The 15,894-nt window shown below is 31.9% G+C and overlaps 1 protein-coding gene across 1 annotated transcript; it reads right to left on the bottom strand.

The window, feature by feature from the left end:
* Positions 1-5,317: 5,317 nt before the first annotated feature.
* On the bottom strand, positions 5,318-9,446 carry LOC131645242 (uncharacterized). Its single transcript, XM_058915916.1, has 7 exons — positions 9,416-9,446; positions 9,028-9,120; positions 8,025-8,103; positions 7,260-7,350; positions 7,096-7,164; positions 5,552-5,700; positions 5,318-5,417 (listed from the first exon to the last, which is right to left on the bottom strand). The coding sequence occupies exons 1-7, from the start codon at positions 9,444-9,446 to the stop codon at positions 5,318-5,320; spliced, it is 612 nt and encodes a 203-aa protein (XP_058771899.1).
* Positions 9,447-15,894: the final 6,448 nt, after the last annotated feature.

Here is a 15,894-nt window from a genome sequence, read left to right as displayed (position 1 = left end):
AATGTTGTAAAATTTTTTTTCACAAAATTTTGTAACACTATAAAAATCGATTTAAAAAAAAGCCAAAACAAACGGGTCCTATATCTAACGGTTTCCGTTCAATTCTGAATAATGAACTACAAGAATAGTGCATAAGTCAATCACTACATTTTTCTTTAAAAAACTTATCGAACCTAAATGGTTTCAGTATGGGCTGGTCCAGATCAGCTTGGAAGACTGGCAAACTATGATCTTTAAAGCAATCAGCTAATAGTCTAGAGTTGGGTATGCGGTATCAACCGCCCCACATAAACCCGCACATTAAATATGCCATACTAGACCGTCTGCAAATGATTAGGAGTTGTGATATGTTGGCTCAAGTTAGGGGTGGACAAAAGAAAGCCATCCGTGTATATAACCGACCGGTCCGAATCAAAATAAACAATTCGGGTCGGATGAAATCGGGTCACGGGTTAAAATGGGTGATTCACTCGGTTTAAAGTGGACTACTTCGGTTCGGTTCGGATTAAAATATTGGCCCCATCGGTGACCGAATCCGACCGATCCAGTTATTACGTTTTATTTATTAACACTACTAGGGTTTCAGAACACAACCCAAATTTCTCACTTCATTTTTCTTCTCTTCCAAATAGCGCCGCCCCCTCTCCTCTCATATGTTCTTCATCTTCAAACTTTTAACCTTATGTCTCTAGATCTTAGAAAAAAAAGAACAACCACCTTCGATGTTTTCATCACCACCACCTTCAATCTTTTCATTACCTTACTCACATATCAGTTTTGAAATCCAAACCATATCCCTAAATCCAGAAAAAATCAAAATAACAACTTGTTGTTAGAGAATCCTTATAAAAACAATACATGCATGTATTTTTATTTGTTCGTAGTTCTCGATCTGCTTTGGATTCCACACTTGTTTGTAAATAATTATCATTTTCATCTTTCTTTCATAAGTATTTTATTTTCAGGTGCTTGACCAACTTAAAGCTATCACATGTGGTACTCTGATGAAGTTAATCTTACAAAAGGTTGGTTGTTGTTGATTTTTCTGTATAAGTGATTTAGATCTATGGTTAGCATTTGAGTTTTTGTGAACTTTTAAGATTAAGTCAGATTTGTTTTGATTTTAGTTGTGCTTTGATTTTTAGGTTCAACAAAGTGATATAATGAAGGTGATTATTCTTTTAAGGTAATAGTTCTTAGGGTTAATACCTATTTTCCCCCCTGCCATATACGCGACATTTGAAAAACCCCCCTGCAAAAAAAAAGTTGCAAGAATTTCCCTAACATTTCAAGATTCTCTCATTTTAAACCTTCGTCAGATCCAGTCATCCAAAAAGCTTGCAACTTTTTTTCCACGTGGCATTTTTAATATTATTATATTATTTAGTTCTTAAAATCATAAATATCAAAATTTAAAATTTTGGTCCCAACAAGGGTTGAACCCAGGAACCATAGCATACAACTCAAACTCTATACCACTGCGCTGGAGCTTGTGTTTTGACATATATTTCCCTTAGAAGATATATAATAACCATCGTTTACGTTATTAAAATTAATATTTAATGTTTACATTATTAATTAATATTAATATTATTAGTTAATAATTATTAGTTATTAGTTTATATTTATGAGTTAATGTTAATGTTATTAGATAATATTAGTTATATTATAAAATAATAATTAATATTTATTTTACTGTTTAACTTAATTAAATTATAAAATATAAACTAAAATAATTAATTTTAAATAATATTAGTTTATATTAATTTAATTTAGTTTAATTTAATTTATATTTAATAATTAATACTATTTTAGTTTATATTTTACGGTTAATATTATTAATTAATATTTGTTTATATTATTTTAATTTAGTTTAGATTTTCTAATTAATATTAATTTAATTAAATTTAATGTTTATATTAATGTTTATATGTAATTTAATTTAATTAATGTTATTTTTCCTTTAACATTATATTTAACTTAATAAATTTAATTTAAATATTTTATATAAATGTTTATATCTAATTTAATTTAATTTATTTTACTTTTAACGTTGTTAATTAATATTTGTTTATATTAATTTAATTTATTTTATATTTTATATTTAATATTAGTTTAATTTAATTTAACATTTATGTTTAATTTAATTTAATTTATTTTTATTTAATTTATTTAATATTATTTTGCCATTAACGTTATATTTAAGTTAATTAATTTAATTTAAACAATTTATATTAATAGTAAAATAAATATTAATAATAGTAACTTTATTATTTATATTATATTAATTTAATTTAATTTAATTTAGTTTATAATTTAATTAACTTTAACAGTAAAATAAATATTATTATTTAATATTAATAGTAAAATAAATATAAATATTAAATATTAATTATATTAATTTAATTTAGTTTATAATTTAATTAACTTTAACAGTAAAATAAATATTAATTATTATTTTATAATTTAGTAATATTAATTAATAATATTAACTATTAACTATTAATTATTAACTAATAATATTGTTATTAAATAATAATGAAAATAGTAATTAAACAAAAACTAATAATGAGACGTTACACTGTCTATTATAAAGTAGCTAAGTCAATATTACAGCATAATATGAAGCCCAGCGCAGTGGTTAAATGTTAGTGTAGGATGCTATGGTTCCTGGGTTCAACCCTTGTTGGGACCAAATTTTTAAACTTTGATATTTATGATTTTAAGAACTAAACAATATAATAATATTAAAAACGCCACGTGGATAAAAAAGTTGCAAGAAAAAATATAAAAAGCCACATGGGCTATCTAGTCAACGAAAAAAATTAAAAAAATCAAAAAAATACATGCCACGTAAGCTTTTTGGATGACTGGATCTGACGAAGGTTTAAAATGAGAGAATCTTGAAATGTTAGGGAAATTCTTGCAACTTTTTTTTTTGCAGGGGGGTTTTTCAAATGTCGCCTATATGGCAGGGGGGAAAATAGGTATTAACCCTAGTTCTTAAGACTTTGATTAGGTTTTGATTATTCTGATTTTTTTTCTAATTTGTTTAATCTTGTTGCAGCTTGAAAGATCTTAAGTTTCCTGAAATTATAGATCTTGAAAAGGGAACTCTCTAAACAACAAAGATCTTGGTAAACACTTAAGGCCAAGGAGTATTCTAATTACCTAGTTGTTGAAGATTTTTCCTATTTTTCTATCTATTTAGTGTAAAGTTCATTTTCTCTTACTTACTATCACTATTCCATAGTTTGACTATTATCTTCTTGTCTATGCAGACAAAACTGGTTTGCAAGAGGGATGATTTCCTGGTTCAGATCTACAATTTATATTCCACCAACAGGGTCTAACATTATTCCTCCACTATAAGTGTGAGATATTGGATCGAACTCTAGTATGGCCGAAGGGTAGCTTCTTGGTTCGACAGGGTTAAGCATGAAGTCGAAGGTTGTTCACATGCTTGTGTCGAAGATGCTAGGGTTGTTAGCATGTTAAATTGGGTTTTAGTGTTTAAACCCTAATTTGTTAAGTTAGCTTGTTTATTAAGTTGGCTTGTGTAATGGGCCTTGTGGAAAAAGTCCATTAGTTAGTATGTTAGGTTTTATTATAAATAGCATACTAGTCTCTCATCATTGCTACGCTGCAAATCCTAATTTAGGGTGAGAGAGGTTATTTGTTATTCTTGTAAACTTGTAATCTTGTTTTAAGAGAAAGTAAAAGAATAGCAGTTATAACCAATATTTGTGTTCTCATATTCTTCCTTGTCCTTTATTCATCCCTTATTTTATACTTTGTTCGTGGCATTGAATTCACAATAGTAAGTTTTTTAGTTTCATTATTTATTATGATGTTTATTATCATGTTCATATTACCATGTTTATAGGATGTATGACTGGTTCCTTATGCTTGTTAGTTCTTATGAAATTTCTAATATTTTTCCTACCATTTCAACTGCAGAAATCATTCTATGAAAAAATCAATAAAAATGTGTTTTTTTCCTGATATTATGAGAATTTATTGAACTTTAATGTTATTGAGTCAAATCAAATATTATAATTTATTCAATACTAATTTTGCATTAATAATTTTTTTTGAATGTTATTGAGTATTGATTACTTTTAATATTTGAATATTGATGGGTCTTAGTACTCTGTTTAAATGTTTGAGAGGTATTACATGAACATGAAGCTATTATTATTCTGTTTAAATGTTTGATAGGTATTACATGAATGAAGGTATCTCTTGGAGGAAGTATGGACATATCACATTTTATGACACATAAGGATGGATATTCAATTTAAATGTCCATTTAAGTTGTAATAATAATATATTTGAAACACTTTATATTTTGTTTTTACTATGTTTTTTAATGTTTTAATTAAAATAATTTTTGTAAAGATAATTTTATTTTTCTATGTAAAAATGAAATATAATAATATATTTTTTTAATATGGTAGTTAAGTGAAGATAATTAAATTATAAATTTTAAAATGGAAAAAATGAATTTAGTTGGGCTAGAAATATAAATCGGCCCAACAATTAAGTTAAGTTAACCTGAAAAATAGAATTCACTGACTTTATTTTGGGCTTAAAAATCAAATTGACCCAATAAAATTAACCGAAAAAAACTGATGTTGCAAACCGAACTGTTTTAAACCGAACCTTAAAAAACCGAAAGGTCAAACGGTCGGAAGTTGGGCCTAACCATCTCACCCGTGGTTTGGTTCGGTTTAGTGGTTTGGGCCCGAAATCAAACCGTTGTCCACCCCTAGCTCAAGTCCGCTGCGCATTAGTCCACCGTTAACCTAGTTGATTCGCATATCATAAAATGGAAAAGAAAAAGTGCTTTTTTGTAAAAGCAAATTACATAAACAGCCCTTCAGACTAAATGGCTATTATCAGAATACAGGCGGAAAAAACATGTAACATCTGAATACATGTCACGACACAACAAGATAAAGTAAATACAAGTCCTTGAGATGTAACATCCCGTAGTTTTCCATGTTTGACGTTTGAGAGATGCTATTTATACACCAATTTTTGTTACACTGTATTTTACACCGTAGAGTTTAACAAAGGAAAAAAAATTTGCACAAAAATCAAGATAATATAAAATATTAAAAAAGTAAAACTTATGCATACTAAGTATATAAATACGGTGTGAGTGTAAAAAAAGTTGTAAACTTATCATTTTTGTTGACGTTTTTTGTAAGTGTAACTAGGTGGTTCTGTGTAACGACATCAAACAGCAAGACAACAAAAGTTAATTACAATTCAAAATGAACACAATCAATCACCACACTTTTTTATGTAACTACATTAACGTTAACTCATCAGGACTGCTGTACTTTGCCAAAGCACTAACAACCTGCCGTAATTTGGCTTTGCTAACATCTATCTCCTCAACTAGAAAACTGCATTATTTAATTTTATAGATGCATCAATTTTCAGCTACACAGATCTCAAACATATCAAAGTACTGAAGAATCAACTAGCCGAAAATTTAACATTTTGTATAACTATAAGATTCTTTGGTAGGTTTAAGTACCTATCAGCTGTTGGATGGTTCCATGCTTTACGAATTAATCCAACATGAATATTAAGCAAACTGACACTAAGTTCATTCTCTTTCTCAGCTACCTCTTTGCCCGTAGGTTTTGAGGCTTTCGCTTTGGCAGGATCAGTGTCTCCTGTGGACTTCCGTTAACCTTACAAAAAAACCGAATTGTAAAGCCATGGTGAAACAACTGTACTAAGATGCAATTAGTAAGTAAAAAGGAACAGGAGAAATCATGAGTTGTAAAAATCTGAGTGGCTTGATAATTTTTTTAAAGTTCATAGTTTGCCGGTCTTCCAAGCTGGGGGCCAGCCAATATTGAAACAATATAGGCTCAATACATTTTTTAAGGAAAAATGTAGTGATTGACTTCATGCACTATTCAGATTGTTAGTACTGTGAACAATTTAATGTAACTGCATGAATATAGATGTTAACACCAACAGAAACCAACTACTAACAAATGAAGGGAATACAAAACTAACACAGAAACAACAATCAATCCCACAACACAGCTGACCCTGAGAACATACTACACCCCTGCAACAAACTACACCCCTGCACCCCAATAAACTCCTTCTCACCACTAGAAGTGTCGCCTAATGTTAATAATTAAGAACCATTATTAATAGCTATGAAGCACGAATACTTCAAAAATTAGGGTGTATCGAATGAAACAAGAGTAACTACTTAGGTGAAACAAGAACTACGTACTTATCAAAATAAAATCAAAACAAAAAACCTTAAAGATTGGACAGAAAAGATCATATCTTCATCCGAATAACCAATATCCAACAGAGAATTGCACCTAATTCATATCATTGTCCGCACTAGCTTCAATATGATTTAATATCATGTTTGCACATCATTCTTGAACATTTTTAACTTCATCTTTTTGTAATGGATTTGAATCCTGAAATATTTGAATAAATAAATGTTAGTTATAACATTAAATAGAATATGCTTGAGTTTCTGAACATCATAATAAAAGTAATAATCTTAAGTGCGAGGAATGTATATATACCAGTGTAATCTTCTACACCTGTTTCTTTTTTGGGTTTAGTATATCTTATGGTTTTCCTTCAATCTTGAATAATGAACTACAAGAATAGTGCATCAGTCAATCACTACATTTTTCTTTAAAAAACTTATCGAACCTATATGGTTTCAGTATGGGCTGGCCCAGATCAGTTTGGAAGACTGGCAAACTATGATATTTAAAGCAATCAGCTAATAGTCTAGAGTTGGGTATGCGGTATCAGCTGCCCCACATAAACCCTCACATTAAATATGCCAGACTAGACCGTCTGCAAATGATTAGGAGTTGTGATATGTTGGCTCAAGTCCGTTGCGCATTAGTCCACCGTTAGCCTAGTTGATTCGCATATCATAAAATGGAAAAGAAAAGGGTACTTTTTTTTGTAAAAGCAAATTACATAAACAACCCTTCTGACTAAATGGCTATTATCACAATACAGGCGTAAAAAAATGTAACATGTGTAACAAGTCACGACACAACAAGATAAAGTAAATACCAGTCCTTGAGACGTAGCATTCCGTAGTTTTCCAGGTTTGACATTTTTTGTAAGTGCAACTAGGCGGTTCTGTGCAACAACATCAAACAGCAAGACAACAAAATTTAATTACAATTCAAAATGAATACAATCAATCACCACGCTTGGTTATTTAACTACATTACCGTTAACTCATAAGGACTGCAGTACTTTGCCAAAGCACTAACAACCTGCCGCAATTTGGCTTTGCTAACATCTATCTCCTCAACTAGAAAACTGCATTATTTAATTTTATAGATGCATCAATTTTCATCTAAATAGATCTCAAACATATCAAAGTACTGAATAATCAACTAGCCGAAAATTTAACATTTTGTATAACTATAAGAAGATTCTTTGGTAGGTTTAAGTACCTATCTGCTGATGGATATATGGTTCCATGCTTTACGAATTAATCCAACTTGAATATTAAGCAAACCGACACTAAGTTCATTCTCTTTCTCGGTTACCTCTTTGCCCGTAGGTTTTGAGGCCTTGGCTTTTGCAGGATCAGTGTCTCCTGTGGACTTCCGTTAACCTTACAAAAAAACCGAATTGTAAAGCCATGGTGAAACAACTGTACTAAGATGCAATTAGTAAGTAAAAAAGGAACAGGAGAAATCATGAGTTATAAAAATCTGAGTGGCTTGATAATTTTTTTAAAGTTCATAGTTTGCCGGTCTTCCAAGCTGGGGGCCAGCCAATATTGAAACAATATAGGCTCAATACATTTTTTAAGGAAAAATGTAGTGATTGACTTCATGCACTATTCAGATTGTTAGTACTGTGAACAATTTAATGTAACTGCATGAATATAGATGTTAACACCAACAGAAATCAACTACTACACAAATGAAGGGAGAATACAAAACTAACACAAAAACAACAATCAATCCCACAACACAGCTGACCCTGAGAACATACTACACCCCTGCAACAAACTACACCCCTGCACCCCAATAAACTCCTTCTCACCACTAGAAGTGTCGCCTAATGTTAATAATTAAGAACCATTATTAATAGCTATGAAGCACGAATACTTCAACAATTAGGCCGTATCGTATTCGATATGCTCCGATACGGCGCCGATACGTATCGAAGGAGTATCCAGATTTATTTATTTTAAAAAATAAATAAATTCCGATACGGCAGTGATACGTCTCCCATACGTCAGGATACGTGACTTCTCAATTTTAAGAGATTTTTTATTTATTTTAATGACTCTTTATTCTTTTTAATGGTAATTTTTAATACCCTATTTAATTCCTTCCATAAACTTGTCATTTTTCAATAATAGTTTAATTTCTCATAATTTATTACTAGCAATTTTCAATATTTTAAATTTAATTCATATTAATTATAACTTTTTTTTTTACGTATCAATCCTTTTAATTTTTACAACAAAGTTTTAATTTCTTCTTCTTCATAATGCCTTCACATTTTTTCATTAAGAATATCTTTTTACTATAATATAGGTATCACTTTAATATTTTCCAGCAATATAGTAATGTATTAAAAATTCCATTGAGTTTGGTTTTGTTAAACTATAATTTAACTAAATATATAATTCTAATTTGTATATACGTATCTTAAACGTATCGTATCTTATAGTTTTCAATTAGTAACGTATCACCATATCGGATACTCGTATCGTGTCCGTGCTTCATGGATAAATAGTATTAAACTACTCACCACTCATACTCCTAGCTCCTCTCTTCTTATTCATCTTTAGCGTCTCGTTTTCAATACACATAGTGTAAACACCGATGAGATTTGAAGCTCATGGTGTCATATTATGTAAATGAGATTTGTTAAAAGATCCATATACCACGGAGTTCGTAGTTGATCTTCTAACAACAACATGAAGTTCACCATCTTCACCTATCTCAGCATCAGTTTGAAGCGGTTATCTACCGTGGAGCGAAACAACATCGGAATCAACTTTGAATGAAGTTATAGAAGACGCGGTTTCAGAAAATTGTTCTGTAATGAGAAATTTTACCAACTCTATATTCAGATAAAAACAACACAAGAGTATACCAAATACACTTTGTAGAACAATTTGTACCATGAGATTTCCAGTGAAATCACCATACATAGATGTTAAAAGAGGGAATCCGATAACAAGTGTGTTAGGAAGAGTTGAAAGTGAGAAAAGTATAATATTCCAATCAAGACTATCTTGTTTATGAAGGAAGGTTAAAGGATAGAGAAAAGATAAACGAAGATCGGGTTTCTTCTCCGACTACGTTCTTCACCATATCGTTGCTTCTAAAACTAACCGATTTCAAACACGGCGAACCTGAACTAACTTTGACTACACCCTTCACCATATCGACGTTTCATCATACCATAAAAATGTTCCCAAACCACAAACCCTAAATATCAAAGATGAAATTTTAGTAGAAGAAAAGAAAAAACAATTGAGTCGAGAAGAAAATGTGAATCATAGAGAACATGTGAAAGTGGAATGGAAGGTCATACTGAGAACCACATAAAGGTGTCTTCAAAAAACAGGGCAAGCTCTAGAAATTTTTAAATAAAGAAGTGTTTTAAAAAAAATAAAATGAAGGAAAAGTGAAAATAAAAGAGAGAAAACAAGTCATATTAAATTTGTTTTTTTTCTTCTTTTCTTGTTATAACTAAATTGTATCTAACGATTTTATTTGTAATACAATGCAGACATTATGACCGACCATCCAAACCGCATTATGTTTGGGAGACTGCACAACATGCCTCTATGCGACGTGCACAGATGCAGGTCCTGTCACATGTGACTGATGGATCAGTCGTTCCATCAGATGTACCTGATACATCCGTTGCAGCAAAGGTATTTATTACATTCGTTCTAGCAGAGGGGCCTTCCACATCTACTACCTCATCCCGTAGGCCTCGGGGTGATGTTGAGGGTTCCTCACAAACGTATCTCTAAGCATGTAGCGTTTCCATTCTCGGGAACATTACTCCATAAAACATGCATACATGCATCATAGCATAAATCATCTCTGTTTCTTTCTACATGAAAGTTATCAAGATCTTCAAATGCCTCCCAGAAAGCTTTACGCCTATTCGTTACAGACGCCTATCCTGATGCTCAGATCAGAAGAAGATTTTCTACTTAGTCCTGATGTCCCCAAATCAGTTGAAGACATTCTTATTCCTGGCGCACACGGATCGGATGAGATATATGTTCTTGTCCTGATATCCAAATAATCAGTCAAGGGAACCGCCTCCGAATACCCAGATCCAGGGCCGGTCCTTTGAATTTAGGTTCCTTGGGCGAATCAAATGAGTGGTGCCCCTATAATTTTTTTTAACAATAAATACATAAGGATAAAAGAAATAATTAGATAAAAATACATTTTTATTTGACATTATGAAAAAAGAATACAAGTATGAATCTTTGAATAATTGTTTATACTACATCAAAACATAAACCACTATAAAGAGACCCATTCTTCTTTTTCTTCTTCTTCTTCTTCTTGATCCGGTCTTTTTTCCTATAAAAAAATTGACCAAACTTTTAAAATTCTTTAAATATCACCCTCTAGCATTTTTTGTTGCAAAATCATTAATAATTTATTCATAATCAAGGTTCTTCAAAGATTATTTTCAATTAAAATCAACGTAAGAATATTTAAATCTATCTTGTGGTATAGTATATCTCAAATAAGATTTTAATAATTTTTAATTTAGAAAAACTTCTTTCAGTAGATGTAACACTGATAGAAATAGTCAATATTATTCTATAAGCTATGCATGCAATAGAAAACAATTAAAAGTCTTTAAAGAACTCGGTATCATATAGCTTGATTTTAATTCGGTTGTTAAAACTTCTAGAATACCTTTCAATTCTTCAAAAAAAAATTCACCATCAAGATCAAGAGAATCGTCAAGTTTTAAACAAGTTTCAAGATGTTTATAACATGCTTTTAAGTCCCTATCAGATAATGATCAAAGTCTTTCAATACTAAACAAGAATCTAGTTTTTTTATATGTTCTATAATGCTAAAATCTTCTATCAAGTGAGTCAATTGTTTCATCTACAATATATAAGACATAGTGATTTCGGAAAGACTCTTTAGTACACTCTAGATTCAGTTGTGTGGGTTTAGATGGATTTTCATTAGTGTTGTTTTCTACGAATTTGACATTTTTGAATAAACACATAATCAATCTCCATTTCATTCTCAATCTTTTCAGCACTAGCCTTAACATTTACAAATCCATATTCTCTTGTAATATATATAGATGTTAAAAAATATTTTTTTGGTGCCCCTAAAATTATGGGGCCCTGGGTTCCCGCCCCACGAGCCCGTGCTCAGGGCCACCCCTGCCTAGATCTTTCTAGGAGCCAGCCTCCTGTTGCCCAGATCAGTCGGAGATACTTCCTAACGATTTATTTCATCAGAAGAAGATTGTTCTACTTATTTTTTGATATTCCTCATATCAGTTTAAAGACATTCTTATTCCCGGCGCACACAGATCGAAAGAGATATTGTTCTTATCCTTGATACCCAGATCAGTTAAGGGAATCGCCTCCGAATGTTCATATTTTCCTAAGGAGTTAGCCTCAGATGCCCAAATCAGTTAGAAATATCTGCCTGATGACTTGTTTTCATTAGAAGAGATTGTTTGTTCTACTTGTTTTATGATGTTCCTCAGATCAGTTTAAAGACATTCTATCCCGATGCCCAGATTGGAGACATCTATCTCGTCTTGATATTCATATTAGTCGAAGATGTTTACCTTCTTTTGATGCCCAGATCAATTGAAGTTTTCCCCTTTCCTGTAGGGATACCCCTTGCTAGTAGGGATATGTTCCTTCTCACCAGCAGTTTTAGGACATTTAATTATCAGAGCGTAAATTTTCGAGTTCATTCTAGTATTCAATCCTCTGCCACCTCGATCGGTCGGAACTTTCGTTTCTCCACTTATCAGGTTCAATAAGATTGTTCTACTTATTTTTTTGATATTCCTCATATCAGTTTAAAGACATTCTTATTCTCGGGGCACACAGATCGAAAGAGATATTTGTTCCCGTCCTTGATACCCATATCAGTTGAGGGAACTTCCTCCGGATGTTCAGATTTTCCTAAGGAGCCATCCTCAGATGCCCATATTAGTTGGAAATATCTCCCTGATGACTTATTTTCATCATAAGAGATTGTTCTACTTGTTTTCTGATGTTCCTCAGATCAGTTTAAAGACAGTTTATCCTGATGCCCAGATTGGAGACATCTATCCCGTCTTGATATTTAAATTAGTCGAAGATGTTTACCTTCTCATGATGTCCATATCAATTGAATTTTTCCCCTTGTCTGTAAGGATACCCCTTGCCAATAGGGATGTGTTCTTTCTCACGAGCAGTTTGGGACTGTTTACCCATAATTTTGGTAAATAACCGTTAGTTTCTTTTTAAAGGTTACTTCGCAGGATCAACTAGTAAATCCTAAGACTCTTTTGTGCTATATTCCTTTCCTATCTTAGTTTGACTTATATTTAATGCATACAAGACAAATTGTAAAGAAGAGACTGTGCACAGAATTTCAGGCGTGACAGAAAATAAAGGCATGTAAGGAAAATTGGCAGGAAATAAAGGTACCAAAACGAAGATGCAAATATGTGTAAAAGACAAAATGAAAATCTGTTGCATAATGATTAAAATGGCACGCATATGTACATTTCCAGAAAGTAACACTCGTTTCTCACTTTTGCACAGAGATTTAAAGTATTCTTTTGTAACATGAAAATACGGACCCTTCAAATCTACAAACAACACTGCTTATATAGATTTCTTAAAATAAAATTGTCCTAACGGTCGACTAAGCATATGTCCACACGTGTCTTAATCATGCAGCCTTCGTATAGGAAGCCTCCACGTATCTTGAAAATAACTGTCTAGTCTTATCCGTTCCTTTCGACTTCGACTAGCCTCTGAGAAGTACGAAAACTTCTAAGTTCTTTTTGCTTAAATAGCAAACCTTGTCGTCGACTATGAAACTCAAACTAAAGTCGACGACTTTTCGACTCAATAAACATCCTCAACTCCTTTTTGGATCGACGTGCTTCAATCATCATACTTTAAACAATTAGTCAAAATTCTAGGATAACATGGACATTTAATTATCAGAGCGCAAATTTTTGAGTTCATTCTAGTATTCAATCCTCTTCCACCTCGACCGGTCGGAACTTTCGTTTCTCCACTTATCAGGTTCAAGAAGATTGAATAGGGACAACTGTTGCACCCCCAAATTTTCCATCTTCATTTGTGCTATGAGTTATGGCATACGATTATTTCTTCATTCAAAAATCAGGAAAAATAATAACGAGCTCCCGCGGTTTCAAGACAGTTTGGTGTGAAAGTGTTTTTACGGCGCAAGTGAAAAATTCATAACTTCTGACTGGAAGGTTATATGGGATTGGTTACCGTGTGGTTGAGACTGTTTCGACATTCTCTATATCTTTTGTGTTCGATCCAGAGGTCAATTCATCAAGGAAAGTGGCAGGAATTAATTGTTTCTGAAATTTCAGTTTTGCCGTTCCACTATTTTTCAGATATTTGAAAATTCATAACTCCTGATCGGGATACTATTTCGAAGTGATCCATATGCCAGAACTTCTGTATCGAGGTCTACTATGTTCCATGTGTTGAGGTCAACAATTGTTTCTTTGAGGAAGGTCCCCGAATTAACAATTTACCTGAGGTTTTATAGTGAAAAAATGTGCTGAACCGCTGTTTTCTGGACGCTAAAAAAATCATAACTCTCTCAGTGTTTATCCGATCCGGCAGAAATTCCAAAATATTGCACCAGAAATTCCAAAATATTGCAAAGCGTAAGCAATAATGGAAGATTCAGCATAAGCAATGCTCTTACCTCTTTTTCTTGTTGCCTTGCTAATTGTTGTCCAGTTATCCACTTGAGCCTCTCCTTGGTCCTCATTCAAGTTCTTCTTATTATTATCCTTTGATGTTGTGTTGGCAATAATGCTATCTGGTTTAACTTTTGCTGGTTGAGGCTTTGGCCTCCATATCTTCTTCTTGGGCACTTCACCACATATGTGACCAACAACTTAGCATTTGTCACAAACCTTAGGTCTCTATTCGCATTTTATTATTCGCTTCACATTTCTTCCTTCTTTGTATTTGATAGTAATTTCGTCGAGCAGCTTGCGGGTGATGTCGACTACCACAAGTATTCTTGCATAAGACACTCGCAGCTTCTGCGCAGTACATTCATATGATACTAGTGGCACTCCAATTGCACTTCCAATCTTACTTAGACATTTTACCCCCCCATAGATGAAGAGGTAGCTATGGGAGCTTCACCTAAATCGACATAGTTCACATAATATCTTGTTTCAAGCTGAAATTAGGCCTTCATTTCTTAATCACATGCACGCTTCTATAGGTGTACGACCTTTTCATCATTATCGCATCCTTAACCTCATGGCTCTAGAATCGGAGAAGGACGTATTCGTCGTCGTGATAGTACATATTAGGTAGTTGGACAAAATTCCAAACCCTAACCATGAAATTCTTCACCATATTCATGCTCATATCCTCACCGAGCACATACAAAATGAGAGCGTTTTCTCAAAATTGGAGCTCCGATGTTACATCCTCGTCTTCGATTTCAACTTCCCCATCAACGTGCTTCGGCGCCACATATATCATCACGAAACCATTCGCAGGGTTTCGAGTTTCGATTTCCTTCAAAATATCCATCAACAGCTTACGATCCTCCGTAGAAAACGGTAGTTCCTTTGGCGTTTCATTCTCTAGTAACACCACTTCAGTAGTAGTTTCCTCTGTTTCCGTTTCGTCTTCCTTATGCTTCACAGTAGTAGCAGTGGTTGTCTCCGATTGAGCCCCGACGACGCAAGACTCACCGATGATATTGGCACCATCGTCTTTGGCCGCCCTCGTCCCCTTTTTGCCATTCCTCATTTAGCTCAATTCTGATATAATAATTTTATTCTTTTTATACTATTTATTTATTGGTACTTATGGTAACAACTTAATGCATCATTCATAAATTTTTTCTAATTATTTTTATAAGAAATTAATATTTATTTTTGTATTTTAATTTAAAATAAAAAATATTATATAATAATAAAATTATTTGTATTTATTTAAATATACCAAATTGATAGAATTAAAATATTTTCTTATAGCATATAACCTAACTTTTTTGACTAAATAAAAATTTAAAAAAGTTTGTCATTTTTATTTGAAAGAAAGTGTGATCCAACTTGGGCCGGTGTAGGCTAGATAATTTTAGCTGGTATGGCCTATTTCAATATAAAATTGTCGTCTTTAATATATTTTGCAAATTATTGACTAGAGACTAATTCTTAATTAAATTATGAAATCTATTCATTAATATCTTAGAATAATTAGTATTGATCAAGTCAATAGAGAATCAAAGAATCACAAATAGGATATACCTTTGATGATGCGGCAATTGTGCTGCCACACTCCCTCATGAAAGTCAAATTACAAACAAATGTAAAAAAAAATTCATTTTTCTTCTCAAATAGTATAAAATAATATTTTTTATTTTATTTAATTATTGTTTTAAGAATACATCTGTTAAAAGTAAAATTAAATATAAGTTACATATATCACCTCTTTTCTATAAATAATAATCAATTAAAATTATTTTTTATATTTTTCTCCATAACTAATTACCAAAAAAATATAAAAAATTTGATTTCAAATTATCATGTTTTAGTTTTTTTTTTTTTTTTTACTTTATAATTAGTGTATTTGTTTTA

The sequence above is a fragment of the Vicia villosa genome, linkage group LG1, assembly GCF_029867415.1.
Source record: "Vicia villosa cultivar HV-30 ecotype Madison, WI linkage group LG1, Vvil1.0, whole genome shotgun sequence".
Classification (NCBI taxonomy): Eukaryota; Viridiplantae; Streptophyta; class Magnoliopsida; order Fabales; family Fabaceae; genus Vicia; species Vicia villosa.
This window is presented reverse-complemented; position numbering and strand designations above follow the sequence as displayed.